Source organism: Neodiprion virginianus, chromosome 3 (assembly GCF_021901495.1).
Source record: "Neodiprion virginianus isolate iyNeoVirg1 chromosome 3, iyNeoVirg1.1, whole genome shotgun sequence".
Classification (NCBI taxonomy): Eukaryota; Metazoa; Arthropoda; class Insecta; order Hymenoptera; family Diprionidae; genus Neodiprion; species Neodiprion virginianus.
Genome location: NC_060879.1, coordinates 24,877,196 through 24,893,579, shown reverse-complemented (window position 1 = coordinate 24,893,579; position 16,384 = coordinate 24,877,196). Strand labels below are relative to the sequence as shown.

Sequence of the window (16,384 nt, the reverse complement as noted above, 5' to 3'; positions counted from 1 at the left end):
GCGATATCTGGCAGAAAAAACAAGAATAACGCTATTTAACTGTAAGTCAATTGTCGATTTATACGGTTATATGCCTGCAGAAGTGCTAAACTGCTCACTTATCTGTGGTACTTCATTTTATCTCACAACTAAGTGTAGGTGTGAGTTGAGTAAGGAGACTTAGTCTTTTTTTAAGCAATCTTCACACGAAATTGGGATGGTAGAAAATGATGCATACTTTGGTACAAAATTAAATATTTCGATGTGAATTACAGAAAACACAGAGGAATGTAGAAACGTAAATCATATTGTGTCATCTTTGAAGACGTTTGTTGAGGTTTGAAAAAAAAGTAAGATTTTTTTTTTTTATTGAGTTATCTGGTAGACACTCATCTTGCATTGCGATCCATACAAACACCTAATATACACCACGGGTATTATTGTGAATATAAATATATCATGTTCAGCGTGTCTAACATTAATAGTAATCATTAATTGAATTATTATATTTATATTATTTAGTAGTATACTAAACCATACTGTTGCCTACTATTACCTACATATGGTACCTTGAACTCAAGCATTATCCCAGCTAAACTTTTAGCGTGGTTCATATACAATACGCTTTGCATTCTGTACCTTAAATTTCGCATTGCTCGTATTTCATACAGCATTCAATGCGCTAAAGTGCTATATTGAATGTAAGAACAATGAAAATATGCACGACACTATGCCCAGCCTTTAATCTAAAACCATCAGTGAGGGAATAACAATTATAAGCCACCGATTAACTTTTGACAATATATTCACAATAACGGACATTCGGGTGAACGCATTTAGTTATCGATTATATGCGCCAAGTTTTCAGGCTATTCAGATGATTTGAGAATAAAAGCATGATAAATTTCATTTAGTCCATAGTAAAGTAAAATATGTGGAAAAATTTAATCGCCAATCAAAAACTAATACTGATGAAATAATTACTTCATAGGATACAAAATAATACATAACATTTTAAAAGACAAAATAATACCACTATCGTTCAACCTTTTTATAGAGTGTGAAGTTTAGTTAGTTTTAAAAATTTAAGTTTTTTGTTTTTTTACGTTGAAACACTTACTGGTTAAACATTACATTAGGTAACAAAACATGATTTTTTACGAGAGATGTTGGAAACATTTCGTGAGTGAACATTTGTTTGTTAAATAAAGATAAATTAATAATAATATTGAAAGAATTGGTATTGTAATATTTTTTTTGAATATGAGTTCATGAAAGTATATTCAGGTGCAATTCAATTCTGTAGATGACTCTCAAAATAAAAAAAAAAACCAACACATTAAAGCAACCAAAACTGTCAATGAATCCATTTCGTAACAACTTAAGCCAATTAATAACGTCACTTAGATTACCAGCATAAAACAAATAATCGTAGTTGCTTGACCCTCATGCACTATGCTGTTTTGTATGGCTAGGGGCATGTTTGCGTTGTTTTAGAGTTCTTTTAGTTCTACACCAGAAAATACCCAAGTGCACGAATCTATATTCACCAGGAAAGTTTATGAGATTTTTTTCTTTAGTGCCAATCAGACAGGTTTGATTTTGTCAACGAATTTTCTATACTCAATAATATAATTATTTTCAGTATTGGTTGATTTGGCATGTTTCCACATAGCAAAGTTAAGTTAGCTGAAATTTGGTCAAATTTTTATAAAAGTTGGATAGATTAAAAGTTAACATTAACTTATGCCAGCCACGGGGCAAGACCTGGCGAAATGCACAGCCAAATCGTCCTTGAGTCCTATACAATGTATATACGAAATCTAAGAACACAGTGAAAAAGTACTGGCTATCGACCAGAATCAGATTGAACTGAAAAAAATTAAACAAAGCGAAAAATGTATAAAATGGTGTTTCCATTCCCAACTTTTTTACCAATTTTTTTTATCGCACTGATTAAATCTATCAGCTATTAAAGAAACAATTTTACAACTCCTTAATTTAAGACCTCTGTTAAAAAACTACTTATCTGTATTATATTTGAAGTAAACAATACCATGTCAGTGACACTCACAAGAAACCCCAGGTTGGTCGACCCATTCAATTTTGATCTAGTTCATATATGTTGTAGGGTAATGAAAACTGACAGACGTATATTTTTTTTATCTACTAGTAAATGGTTTAAAGGGGTGATAATGGCCCCCACAGATGAGCACCCGGCAAGATAGGTTTCTCAGTTCCAAACAGAAGCGCTTAATGTATTTAAATCAACCTAAAGCAGAAACTGTCTACTGGTGAATGGAACATTTCAGCATTGGTTTCGTTCAAGTTTAATTAATGTATTTGAATGTTTCATTCAAGTACATCAAGTGCTTCAGTACGAAACTGAGAAACTACCCCATTGGGTGTCCATCTTTGGATGTTATTTTCACCCCTTTAAACCGTTTATTAGCAGATAAAAGAAATATGTGTCTATTAGTTTTCGATGCACTAAAAGATATGTGAGCAAGATCAAAATCAGAGAGGTCGACTTACCTAGGGTTCCTCGTCAATCAAGAGTTGTTTTAAAGTTCACTCAATGTTTGAAAAACATAAGAACTTATTGAAATTTCTTCTATTGAAAATGTCGATTATAAAAAATCTCCAATGATTTGGATCACACATGTGAATATGAAAGATATATGGGGTTGTGATATAGATAACTCTAAACAAATAATGTATATTGATAATTGAATAGTTCAAACAAGATATTTGATAATGGTGATGCGGATTGCTTCACCGAAAGTTACTTCTCAGTCAAAAACTTTGTGTTGAAATGAATTTCCGAATCAAGTTGGAGAATGTTTAATACCCTTACATCGAAATACGTGACGAATTCTCGGTTTTTTTTGTCCTAATTACAGCACCTACAAGAATGTAGTAAACTGAAAGTCACGTTCTCTTACGTTTCAATACCTAACACACTTTCAGTCACACTGTTAGAGAAGATGCGTCGCATTGTACACTTTTGCTAGAGAATAAAAACGGCAAGAATAAAATTCCGAGTTTCATCTGTACTTCATACTGGACCAAGGTAAAATAGAACGCCATAGACTTACGTTCACAAAATTATCGCCTACAGCAAGGCGCAAGAAAAAGAAAAGCTATCAGGTGTTGGTGGATAAGTTGCTTTCTTATCTAAATTCTTATAAATCCATTTTTTGGAGATTGTTGCAAATGACCAATTTCTTGTGGCTTGTAGAGCGGAAAAAAAGATTTCAAAATTGTTTTCTCCAACGACACATATAAAAGACGAATAATGTTGGATATATAGGAAAACAATTTTGGTAGCTAACTTTCCTTTCAAGTTTAGCAAAAGTTTACATTTTCTCGATTTCACTTTTAACCCTATAATATTTCTTAAAATTTAGTCGTTTGCATCTTTGAATGACAGTAATAATAATATTAATAGTAATAATTCTGATAATTAATTTATTTTATCATGGTAAAAACTTAGTAATAAATAAGGATTACCTTCCGATTATTCGATTCTGACTAATCCTGAAGATGTGAAACTAGAAGAAAAAGAAACAAAAAAGTGTCACAAATATCCATCGTCCACATCATCTATTACACTAAACGTATCCACACACAGCGATATTAGATTTATTTTCGAATCTAAAGAGTTACTTCTTCCTATTCGTGGTGGAAACAACTACGTAGCAAATTACCATTCTGTAATTCGCATTCCGCTAGATTCTGTGATCTATACATGTTTTTTTTTTCCATAACCTTGACGGAATAGCAAATATGACGTATTTATTTGTTCTGACATCAGCTCAGCATCCAGTGCATGGACAGCAACACTCATGACATGCGTACATATTTTTGGTCCTTCCATACCTGGAAATGAAAATTTTTCAATGAACTTTCCGAATAAGTGTCGTGAATATTCAGTTATAAAAAAAAAAAAAAAAAAATTGATACTTCATGGAGATACATTGCGATCGTTCTTTAATTACAATAAATTACATTAACTAGATTCATATAACCAGATTACTGTGTCAAACTTTTCTGGCTTATTTGACATTCTTCGTAGTGATCATCGATTCTTAAGAAGCTCAACTGTATTTATTGATCAACGATAATCATTTCTTCTTACCCAAAGAAAACTTGATATTACACATAAATTGACGGTAAATTGTATTAGAAGTATATGTAAGTGTAAGAAAGTTTAGAATTCACAAAGTATACCAATTATTGTAAGCATACCAAGCACATGGCAGTCTGCTCAGAATGTTTGCTCCTCAGTTTTTTCAGCATCTGATGAGAGAGCTTCGCGCAATGCTTCCATACAAGATTTTGGGATTAACGTGCCCACTATTTTTAAGCTCTCATCTGCACAGAAAATAGAGAACATTTACATAATTTAAAAATTATAAAGTATTGTGTAGAAACGGTTTTATTTCTATTCAAATTTAACAGACGGCCTATTACCATCGTATTGTTCCAAGTATAAACCGACCCCCAATTCTAAGACAGTATTTTGGGGTATTTTTGTTAATTACCCACACATAAGACGAAGACGTTTTTGGCGGATGCTGTCAACAACAAAAAACCTCGGCTTATATTCGGAACAATACGGTATTTAGATGTATTTTTGTCAAATTAATCAAGATTTAGATTTAAAATTGAACTCAGACTAACTTCTTACCAGTTCTCAAACGCACAACCTGCATCTTTGAATTGTGGCCAGATCTTGTAGCTAGTACATTTTCTACTCGACTCCACACGCTCAGCACCGATCCTGCAAGTACATTGTAGGATCGCCTACGCAATCCAACTTCACAATCCAGTCCCAATGTGGTATTTTTGCAATTTCCCCGCCAGTACGCATGAGAACATGTGTCTACTGATGCGTCATACTGCTGAGTCCAATGTGGTTCGGCTTCTTCAGTTTCCACCTTTTTGTACTTTTTCTCTAATTCACCCAACGTCTCTTGTCGCAACTGCAGACCCGTATTAGGCCTAGCAAAATTTCACTCTTATTGCAATTTAATCAATACATACAGTCATTGAGCACAACAGACAAAGTGCCATAGATAAATTTAGCAAGCAATATAGGAAATGCGTTTTTACGTTTGTCTAATTAAACGGATAAAAATCGAATTGACTGCTTGACAATTTTCCCACTCATGCTCACCTGTAGACTGTGTAAAGATGGTCCTTTCTATTTTCACCTTTTTTCTTGCCACTTTCGACTGCCACAGCCAATATAGCTGTCTGCTTTCCGTTTCTGACCTGATGACTCAGGTAAAAGCCTTCTTTGGATCCTGTTAGTGATTCCCACCGATCCATAGCTTCTGCCCAGCTCATCCCTCTCTCAACGTGAACGATGTGTAGCTCCGTTGGCGCAATGCCGGTTGCGTGTTTCCGTAAAAATCGGTACAATTTTACTCTCTTAACATTTTCACCAGATGTACCCAAATCGAGAATCCCCATATCAAAACGACCGGTTTTCTTCGCCTGAGTCACTATCGCATTCAACGTGTCGGTGAAGTACTTAAAAAGTCTATTTTGTAAATCGACGGGCATTCCTAAAATTCTGTTCAGAAATTTGGACATATTATTGTAATCTTTGTCTAAGGTCAAGACGCCTGGCATGCTCTCGCTGTTACAAATTAGTCCAACCCCAACCAAGGCATCTGCAACGTCTTTAAAGAAGTCTCCTTTGTAATCTTGCGGTGGTGGAACCAGTGGGCTTTCATAACCCATTATTGTTTTCATAGTGGCTTCTAATGCAGCCCTACCATATTTGTTATCAATATTGAACTGTGACAAATCTCTTGTTTCTGTAGCTCTTCGATCACCGTGTGTTAAAGCCCCCAAGCTTTCTAAACGTTTTGCTACGATTGAAGCGAACCTTCGTTCTCCAGCTAAGTCGGATATTAGAAAAATGTATTCTGGAGCATTGACTTGATTGGATCTATGAGTTCTTCCAAATTGTTGGATAGCTCTGTCGGCACTCCATGGCAGTTCTAGAGTTATATGTACTCTTCGCATTTGATTTCTAGCCCGCCTATCGCTTTGCAAAGAAATACCACTGCTCGCGGCCTCGGAGATGATCGCTACCGTTTTTTCGCCATCCATAAACCTTTGTTTTTCTGTTAAATTTAAAGTTTCTAATGGAACATCTACTTCCGACCGAGATTCATACTGAATCGCACCATCCTCAGTCTGCACAACTCGACCTTTTCTGCCTGTCATTTCTGCAACGTTTTCAGGTCCGCCTAATTCATCGATAAGTTGATCTAGTGTATTTGGAGGTAATTTGTCACCAAGAGATTCGATCTGAGCCAGTAATTCTTCCTTAATGCAACAAGCACGCTCTATAGCATCACGTGGTGGAGCTTGCGACATTGACAGGCCCATTCCAGGCATTCCCATACCACTCTCACCGTTCCGTTTATTTTTGTTATGTGATGTTTTACTTGCAAGCATCGACTGAATTTTATCTTGCGTACTTAGACGTTTTTTCGGTGATTTTTTGTGCTTCTTCCCCTTTTTTTTCCTCCGGTCCCACGGATCTGTGTGGAAATGTACAAAGAACCTTAAACAACACCATCGCTTTTCAACACACTATACGTATATTAAACTAATACGTGTACACGACATATTGTGTATCTCATGGAAAATCACCAAACTTATAAAACGTATCTAGGATTACCTGCATCAGAATCACTGTCACTGTAGAAGGGATTAAAGTCAGAACTAGCGTTACTTTCATCGTCGCTACGATTATCATCTTCACTTTCAGTTCCAGAGAGTTTAAACTCCGATCCAGAACTCCGACCACCGCCATTTCTGTCATCCTCAGACACATCATCATCGGTAGACCATGTCTTGACCTTTTTCGATGCTCTCTGTGCAGCTTGACGCACTGGTTTGCGTTTTCCTGTTGAACCTCCTGCTTCCTCAAAGTCCCCATTATGAGATTTGCCGGATTTCGGTGGCTCAAGACCAAGTAATCGATGTATTCGATTTCGATCAGGTGCTGGGAAGTGTTTTTCCACCAGAGTTTGAAGAACTCCCCTTCAAATAATAAAGCCATTGATTATAGATTAACCCTTCAAAAATGTTTTCGTTCAAATCATTATAGAAATATTATAATCTACAAACAAAACGAACAAAAAATAACAATACAAAGAATACGTTCATTCTTACTTGGCTGTTGAGACAAAGTCACTGAGTTCTCCATCATCTCTCTCTAGTTGTTCTAAGGTACGGGCTTCTCCAGTAGATTGTAGACCTATCACGACACATTTGCCACATTTCACTGCTTCACGAGCAACTGCTACCGCATGTTTAACTTTAGCAGCTATACAAAGATACTTGAAAAATCTTTGATGCGAAGACCAGAATTGTCCCCACATTGTTTTTTTCATTCTGTTTTCGGCATCAATAAGTTCAGCAGCCTCTTGAAATTTCTGCATAGCTTCAACCCACTGAAACATCATGTAACCGTATTATTAACAATAGGAATGAGTTTGCTGCTACAAAAGGGTGACCAGAGATTGAAAAACACTTACGACTGGGAATTTAATGAAAACTGTACATGTATCCGAAATTTCTGGAATTTTTCATACCTAATCAGATGCCCTCACGTTTATTGGTTTTCTAAAAGTGTCGCAGCTTTGGAGAAAAAAATATTGGTAAAAAGTTTACACTCACCAGTTTCACAGAAGTGTCGTACACTTTTGTAAATTCTTTGGATAAAGGAACTTCTTCAATTTTGAATGCCACACCGTGAAAGCTGAGCTGTCTGGCTATATACATTCCTCTCAGCTTCATGTCCATAGCTACAATTTCCATAGCGCCAACACCTCTTTTTTCTACAGCAGCGATGAAGTCAGTGAATTCCGGAAAAGGTGTCCCTTCCCCCCACATACCACATCTCACCATGTAAGCCATATTCCTTGGTTCCGACGCACCCGTCGCGGAAGCGTATACAACACGTGCCTTAGGCAATTTGTTTTGAAGTTCTAATACCGTAAGGCCAGTTTTTGTTGGTTTTGAACTACCAGTAGGACAGAGATTTTTCGCTCTGTGACACTCATCAAACACAATTAACCCATCAAAGTCTTCGCCACACCACTGTAATAGCTGCTTCAGTCGGCTTTTGTATTTACCCCCACTTTGAGAAGATTCGCCGATGAGGGCTGAGTAAGTACTGAATATAACACCTTTCTTAACGTTTGAATTCACGGCCGACGATATCTTCGCATATTTAAATTTATTCAATGGATGCACTTCAATTTTTCCTGCACCTATGTCTTTCAAGTCTCGTTCAGCATCATATTTCAAATCATTAGAAACAGATACCCAGATCGCCCGTTTTCTACCTCTTAAATAATTTTCAAATATTATTCCAGCTATTGTTCGACCTTTTCCTACTCCAGCTCCATCTCCTATGAGAAAACCAGCTCTTGTACCATCTGGTAATAAGTGCTCGTGCTGCTGCGATGCATATGTTATCGATTCTAATTGCAACGCGGACAAGGCGCCGGACCGAATAATCTCTTCAGGGATGACAACTTTATACCACACATCTGTCGGCTCCACGCTAGATAATGAAGCGGTTTCCACAACAGGATCAGGATGCTTTCGGCCTAGTTTTACTAAAACGAAATTTGATTTTATATTGAAACGATTCTTGCTAAACACAACATCTTTCGTCATTGATAATACCACTTTTTGATTTATTTGTATAATTTTCTATTATTATCGAACACCGAAAAACTTGTAAAAATACACTGTACAAAAATCTAAGTGTATCTATCTTTGTCAATATCTTACATTTTGTTGGCATGTAATCTGCGTAGGTTTCTGCAACACCCATATCTTCATCATCCACTTCTTCTTCTTCTGGCAGTGTCGGCTGCATGTTCATTTTTCCCGGATCACCGGAATTCATCCACAATTGAGATACGGCTTTACCTAATTAGATGATAAGTAAACACGTTATAGGTAGGTTGTTGTTTTGAGATTGAACGTATAGCAACTTATTTGAAGTTCTTTTAAATAATCACCTGACAATCCTCCAGACCAATTTGGATGCATTCCGTTTTGGGTTAGGAATTGTTGCAGCATAAATGGGTTTAGACCAGCCATAGATCCAAGGCCCATTAGACTACCCATTCCCATCATATTGCTCATTTCCATTGCTAGATAAACGAGAAAATGGTATGATTCGGATTTCGACACAAACTAATTTATGGGTAAGTTGGTGATTAGTAAATGTACAATCCGATAGTGAAAGTTTTGTTGAAAATATCTAATAACTTTAAGAAAAATCATGATTGCTGATTTCTATAAATATTTGAATATACAGCTGAATTCTAGAGAAACTCATACGAAAAATTGAATAAAACTAATAACAACAGTTTTTGGCAACTTTAATAGTATTTCTATTACAGTGGGGCCTTGTCATAAGACGTCCCGTTTTCACGCGATTTTCAGCCTCAGGAGTCAACTTCCTTCACCTTCTATGACCTGAGACTACGCGCAACCCATAGGGGAAGTGTTTTGCTTCGTGTACCATATAGTAAAATTGATCGGACACTTCCGCTCCATAACAAGTCTCGGAGGATTGGTGATACTCTCATTATAGCTCATACTCCCGAACAGCCGTGTTATAAGAAGGCCTCACTGTAGGTAATCCCAATTATACTGTTTCGAAGTAACATTACAACATGATTTTTCATGTCATTGAATATAACAAATCGGTAGAGCTTTCTAGGACTTTGAATAGAACAAGCGAAGAAGATATTTTGTCTCTTCATGTTTTTACATCAAGAAATGCAATGATAAAATAAGTTTTTCATGCATAAAAAAAAAAATGCAGAAGTCCAGACACAATTTACCTCCACCGTGCGAATAATTCCAATTTCAAAAATGAGTGATTAAATAAAAATTATCACATACCAGAAGGTGACTTACTATGTTGAAAAAGGGCAGCGGGATTGTAACCTGCTAAACTAGCAAGACTCGGTGGAAATGCATAGGGATTATTAGCAGCCATTTGTCCAACCGGCCCCATTCCACCTACACCCATGAAGGCCGGTGTCCCCTGAGACCCACCGACACGAAGCATCTCGTAGCCCGGAGCGGCGTTGCTTTTTGTAACTAGACCACCCGGTAGTTTATTTGCAAATTTTTGGTTGAGTACTAAAATGCAAAAGAATTCGTCATGTGTAAATAACAAGTAATTCTCATTGTGAAGTGTAAGACTTGATAAAGGGGCCTATATTCCAACCTGTACGTGTTAGATATCTTTAAATGTAGAATGCATAATTATGGATAGTAATTTTTGCAACATATAGTTTGACTTTGAAAAAAGTTACAGTTGCTAAGGTCAGCTTGAAACCGGAATGAAACACGGAATTTTTTACTCTGAAGACAAATTGGTCGGAAGGGTTTAGCCCGAATGCATTTCATCTCGTTGTATTCAATATTTCTATTGTATGTAAACAGGAATTTGTAGCTTGAATCAGTTTGCTGTTCAGTTTATGATGTATAGACAATCAGCCACAAACAGAACTTACATTCGAGTTAAATTTGACTACATCATGAATGAGCATTGCCAGGAAGATTTGTTGAAGGAGCAACCAAATTTACTTGTAAATTTGAATGCACCGAAATTGGATGTGATGAGTATGTGACCTTAAAACTGATTCCATGTGTATGGTATTTATAGTTTTGCACAGCAAAAATAAAAGAATTTTGATTATGCTGTGAAAATTACAGTCAGAGTACAGTAATCAGGCAATATGAGTTCTTTCATAATGCAGGTGGAAAAAAAATATTGATATATTATAAGGAGGAGGAAATCACGGTAGCAGGTACAAGTACTGAAGTAATTAATACTCACATGGCGAGGGTTCCACGAATGCTAAGTGTAACAGAGCAGTAAAGTTTTATGTTGCTTTACAGTGACGGTAAAAGTAAATCATTTACATTACATACATACTGAGAACTACAATCACCTAAAAACCTCAAGCGCTCGAAAGTAAAAGTTCAATATAAAATAGAAGTCAAGCAAAACTACAAAAAATTCAGCAAGTAATCACTGCACACATCAATTAAAAAAAAAATTTTTGTTTCATTATTATTGGTGAAGTTGAGACCCATTCGACTGTTGATAGATTATCACATTTCAATCGGGTTTTGTAACCAACGTTTCAATACCACAGTAATGATGAAAGATATTTGTGGATAATATTTGATGAAAATATATAGTTTTATTCTCGTTACGTACTGCTAACTCCACCATGTCCCTTGAGCAAGGGAGCTGGAACCAATGGTTTCTCCTCTTTAATTCCGCCAATGCCTGCAGCTGTCGCCAGATCTTTTCCACCACCTATTGTATGCAAGTTATGATGGATCAATTGCTACTATATGCCAATGTTAAAGTGTAAAGAGACTTAATCAGGTTTTCCGAATCAATAAATAATTTAGGTTTGTTAAAATATATTATATACATTTCTGTGTACTGTACGATGAAACATGCTGCCCCAACTAGAATCAACAATCCTAAGTGATTGAGGATATATTACATATACAGTCCAATTCAAAGACTGTTAAATGAAGCAAAATCATGATAAAACAAAGAGATAAAAGGTGCATCTGTATAACTGAGATGAGATCAGGTTACACAATGTCCATTTGATAAACAAAAAAAAATCAAAACTATAAATTTCAATGAAAAATAGCCTGGTTATCAACAAGATTAAATGGTTCTATGACTTTTTAAATATGCTAAAGGTATTTGTTGATGAAATTTTTACGACTAATAGGTGTGCCTGAAGTTTGGAATGTTAAGGCCTGATTGAAAAGCATTTCAATATAAACAAATAGTTTAGTATCATATTTAACCACCATGTCACCATCCTACTCTTAACTAATTAATTAGACTTCATTCACTACTTTGGAATTTATCCTCGACACTCGGGTTTAGTGACAACTTGAGTGTTTGATCCAGTCTAATTAATCAATTCTTCAGGTACATAATAATAACGCATTATGCTTGTAAATACTATGAATTCTGCACAATTTGAACATTAAGAATCGTGTAAAAACGTGATTTTTTAATATTGAAAAAGGTAGGGTTTTTTTTACATATTCAATTCATGTTTTCCAAATTTCTTCTGTATAAGGGAAAGTTTGTTGAAAAGAGATTCAACGATTAGCTTTAGTACTATTTATTAAATCTTTCTTTGGTAATGTTCTTCTTTCAATACGTTTTGGAGCGGGCAGCATAGGTAATACACCCTTAAGATTGATAATCAGTTCTCAATGCTGCTTCAATTTTTGGTTCATTACAAAATCATCTGCGATATAAGAGACGAATAAAACGCTGTACACAATAATCGTCAGAAAACTTGATCATCATAATAGTTAAAACCATTACTTAATAAAAATGTACATACCATACATTCGAAATTCCAGGTTGTCAATCACATTCTCCTACTTTTTCAATTTTTTGGAAATGCAACAATTTGATCGAACCATTATTTTAAAATGTGAAAACACTATTTTAAACTACATGTATTTTTGAACTATATTTATTCAAGGACTTTCCTAAAATCCAACTCATGATCTTTCCTTGTATTATTAACTTGGGATTTCCCTGGAACAATTTAACCATCTCCTTGCTTCCGGCATTCATTAACAGAGTACATTGCCAACTTTCTCTTTCTTTCAATTCATTATTTTTAATTGGTATTTTAAATTTATAATTTAGTATTACAGATAATATTAATATTACTGTGACCATGTGTTTGTGTATACATAGTCCTATGCTACTTCAAATCATTCTGTCTTGCAACATGATATGTAATTCGGTATTCCTATGTAATATAATCTGTTTGTTTTTTATTTGCCATCATTGATCTATATTGACTTCCTAGTTAATTGCATTTTTTTTATTAAAATTATACTTCATTCTTATTTCTCTTCAACTAACGCAAGCTATCACAGTCATTAACTACAGGTATTCTTGTTATCTATACACAGAATTTGCCGCAATATTTTACTTGAAACTTTTTATTTTTACTCAACTCTTAAAGTAGGTATTACATTGTTATTTTTTCTAACCATTTGAATTTTAATTTTATTTGAATAGACAATTTCTTCTCATATGATGGCAATCTATTAAGAATTTCCATGGCCATGAGCATTATCGAATTTAAATTATATGTATGGGCACGTACAAACAATTGCTTCAATTGCATCGAGCAGAAGTATGACAAACATTTTTCTATAAAACAGAACCATGTGGCGAAAACATTATGACGACTTTCTCAAACAGTTGTCTTGATTTGAATACCACATGATCATGGGTAAGCCAATCGAGAAAACTTAGTCCACTTAGAAAGATAAAAAATTGCATTTGCTGTCAAGCTCACCTGGTACTTCTATTTTATCTGGATCCTCATCGTCATCAAAATCACTGCCACTACCTGCACTGCTGTCTTCGCTGACTTCTTCAGCTTTATACCTCTTTGTCGACTGTAAAGAATAATCAGAATGTGGAATGAGAATACTGATGATAATTATGCTAGGGTAAATAAACTATTGTTGATTACTATCAAGCAAATCATAGTAAAAATCGAATGATATTGCAAAAAAAAGCATGTCGAATTGGTTATGTCACACGACTGCCAACCTAAGGTTATTTTTTTAAATCTATTTTTTTCTCCGTCCGTACAAATGACGAAACAAAGGATTCTCTTCAGCAAAGAACATGCAATGATAATCACAACGTCTTATTCGATATCCTACCATTATAACGGCGGATGTTTATTACATGCGGGATATTTATACTTGAATCATCCACATAGAGATAAAAACGCATCCGAGTAGCCTCGCGCGGCTTCTTTGACCGCGGTCTATCAAAATATAAAAATTTCGCTATGCACCTCTCGGTATTTAACACGATCCACACGTCTGATCAAGATAAATGATTTAATAACTTGTCACACTCCTTATCATGTGTCAACACAGGTTAATTCTTATGTAGTACTTACGGTTCGTTTCGGCCTGGGCATTTTATCAGGAAGATAGTTAAATTCTACACTCTTTTACCCCGCACAGCTCCCGCCATCTTGGGTTGCCATACCCACAATGCACTGGTTCAGATACAAAAACACTGGCATCGAGTATCTAGTATCCTCGTTGCACGGGGTTGCTGCTGCTGTAGATTTCAGTAATTTAAAATGTCCGCCTTAAAAAGAAAAAGAACCGCACGGTGCGCTGGCCTACACAGATAGGTTGTATAGAGATTTTTCATGTATTATCATGAAGTATGTAGAAAGATAAATTTCAACGTTTACTACGTACTAAATAATCTTCCAGGCATTCAAATATCCCTAATACAATAAGAAATTCATATGAAAAATAGCCTTAGCCGGGTTTAATCGATCCAAACTACACCTAGCTGACAGCGCCATCTCTTGTCTAATGTACTAACTGATGCTGAGAAATATCCAATATGGCCGAGTATCGAATTTCGCATCTCTAGTAAGGCAATGATTGTGTATGTATGGAAGATGTACGTATATACCGTCGACTGAGGATATACAAAGACTGATAACCCTAGGTTACTTTTCGTAACAGTTTGCCGAGTCTGACCGGGCTTGGGGGTATTAGCAGTTTCACGTATTATCAACCAAGCATCTGATCACGCCAGTAAAAAAAGTTCTCCATAACCAACAATTATCGCATGCAAAACGTTGGAACATACCGTCGTCATCATGAAATTGAAAACTTGAGAAAATCGTTTATATTCAAACGAATATATCAAATCTTTTATAAGCGACACTAGCATCTCTAAAACGCTCAATTTATTTTTTCAAAGGTTTTTACGTAGTCAACTTTGAGCTGCAATTATTTTGGAATGATTTCGAAATACTTTACTTTTAGTTCCAAGCATTTCAAGAACTTTCCTATGAAGAATTTTCGCTTGCTTTGTTGAGGACTTTTAAAATTATGAATTGAAAACATTCGATATCTCAAGTTTTGAAAATGAAAGAAAAATTCTTAAACACTTTTCTCTTTGCAAGAAGCACGTTGAAAATATGTAGAACGATGAACCTATTTTATGAGTTTTTCCCAAAATCTGGAATCGGTAACTGGGTCTTACTTAAGAAAAATTACGCAAGTACTTGAATAAATATAAAAATGAATCTATTACGAGGTTCGTTGCAAATTAACTGGAATGAAGAATAGAAGACTTGTGGATTTATTTCAAATTGTGATAAGCTGTTAAAATTGACTTTCAGTAATACGACTTTTTGAAAATGTGACGAAATAGGTACAAAAAATTATTTTACCTTCTGTACAATATTGACGTATTTATCAAACCATATTTTTTTTCTCAGTTGTTAAAATGGCAGATATTGATTATTGTCAATTCGTAATTTTTGGAAGCGCTAGAAAACATGGGAAAAATCTCTTTCTCACCGGGCGAATTTTGAAATGTACAGAATTACATTATTAACATTATTGAAAAAACAATGGCTTACTTTTCAATAACTGATTTTCAAGGGGAATAATCCGATGGCTTTTAAATCATTAAATCCTGTTACCAACGCAACATTATCCGTAAAGGCAATTTTTATCCTATCGGCTGTACGTAATACCTCTCATCGTACTTCAAAGCCTGCACGTGTCCAAACTTCTTGCCAAGACCTTTGACGCATTCATTCGAGCGAGAAAACAGTTCAGCATGAAACCATCCGTATATAATTGATAAGGATTTGATTATTACTAATCCGGAAAATCCATCTTTAGGTCAGTCGTTATAGTTTCTTATATCCAATTTATAACTGTAATTAATTAACATCGTTCTTCAAAAAAGTCTTGTGAGTGGAACGTGGGATTAACGTGCATTAAATTACATTCAATTGTTATTAATTTACTTTAGATCGGCAAACCCTTATTCGGAGACTATTTGTCGATGTGACTTTCTGTTTATGTTCATTTGGGTTGCATGTTCCTTATTTCCAAAAAATATTTACAAGTATTATTTTTGTGTAGAATGGTCTGGGTTTTCCGATGCAAATAAACTGTGTTTTTAAAAAACCACGTTAATCGAACGTAAGTTGAGAAATTAGTCGAGTCTTGCACGCGCGCTGCAAGTTCTCGGTCACTTCTCCGGGTGACCGAGTTGCAGTAAAAATCAGCGTCACAGTAAACAAATTACATAAAGAACAACTATATATCTTCATCCTTTGGTTAACTTCTTCGACTATTTCTCCTATCGTTTGCATCAAGAAAAGATTTCTAACTCTGTAAACAGGAAACCAGGTGTACGTTTATTGTGCATCTATTTAGATAACATTATTTTTGTCGATCTGATGAAGTT

The 16,384-nt window shown here is 35.2% G+C and overlaps 1 protein-coding gene across 9 annotated transcripts; it reads right to left on the bottom strand.

The window, feature by feature from the left end:
* Nucleotides 1-311: 311 nt before the first annotated feature.
* Nucleotides 312-14,148, bottom strand: LOC124300893 (protein strawberry notch). 9 transcript variants are annotated; one of them, XR_006907354.1, is made up of 15 exons: nt 14,046-14,148; nt 13,425-13,527; nt 11,276-11,377; nt 10,889-10,909; nt 9,943-10,185; nt 9,048-9,182; nt 8,815-8,955; nt 7,690-8,636; nt 7,183-7,463; nt 6,686-7,050; nt 5,162-6,545; nt 4,673-4,986; nt 4,231-4,356; nt 3,690-3,861; nt 312-3,533 (listed from the first exon to the last, which is right to left on the bottom strand). XR_006907354.1 is itself a non-coding variant. In XM_046755371.1 (14 exons), exons 1-13 carry the CDS (start codon nt 14,064-14,066, stop codon nt 4,250-4,252), a joined length of 4,164 nt encoding a protein of 1,387 aa, XP_046611327.1. In that variant the 5' UTR covers nt 14,067-14,148; the 3' UTR covers nt 312-3,861; nt 4,213-4,249. The 9 variants fall into 9 exon arrangements, 8 of the variants coding, with proteins under 8 accessions (XP_046611327.1, XP_046611326.1, XP_046611328.1 ...); XM_046755371.1 differs by having other exon boundaries at nt 312-3,861; nt 4,213-4,356; XM_046755370.1 differs by having other exon boundaries at nt 312-3,861.
* Between the last annotated feature and the right edge of the window lie 2,236 nt (nt 14,149-16,384).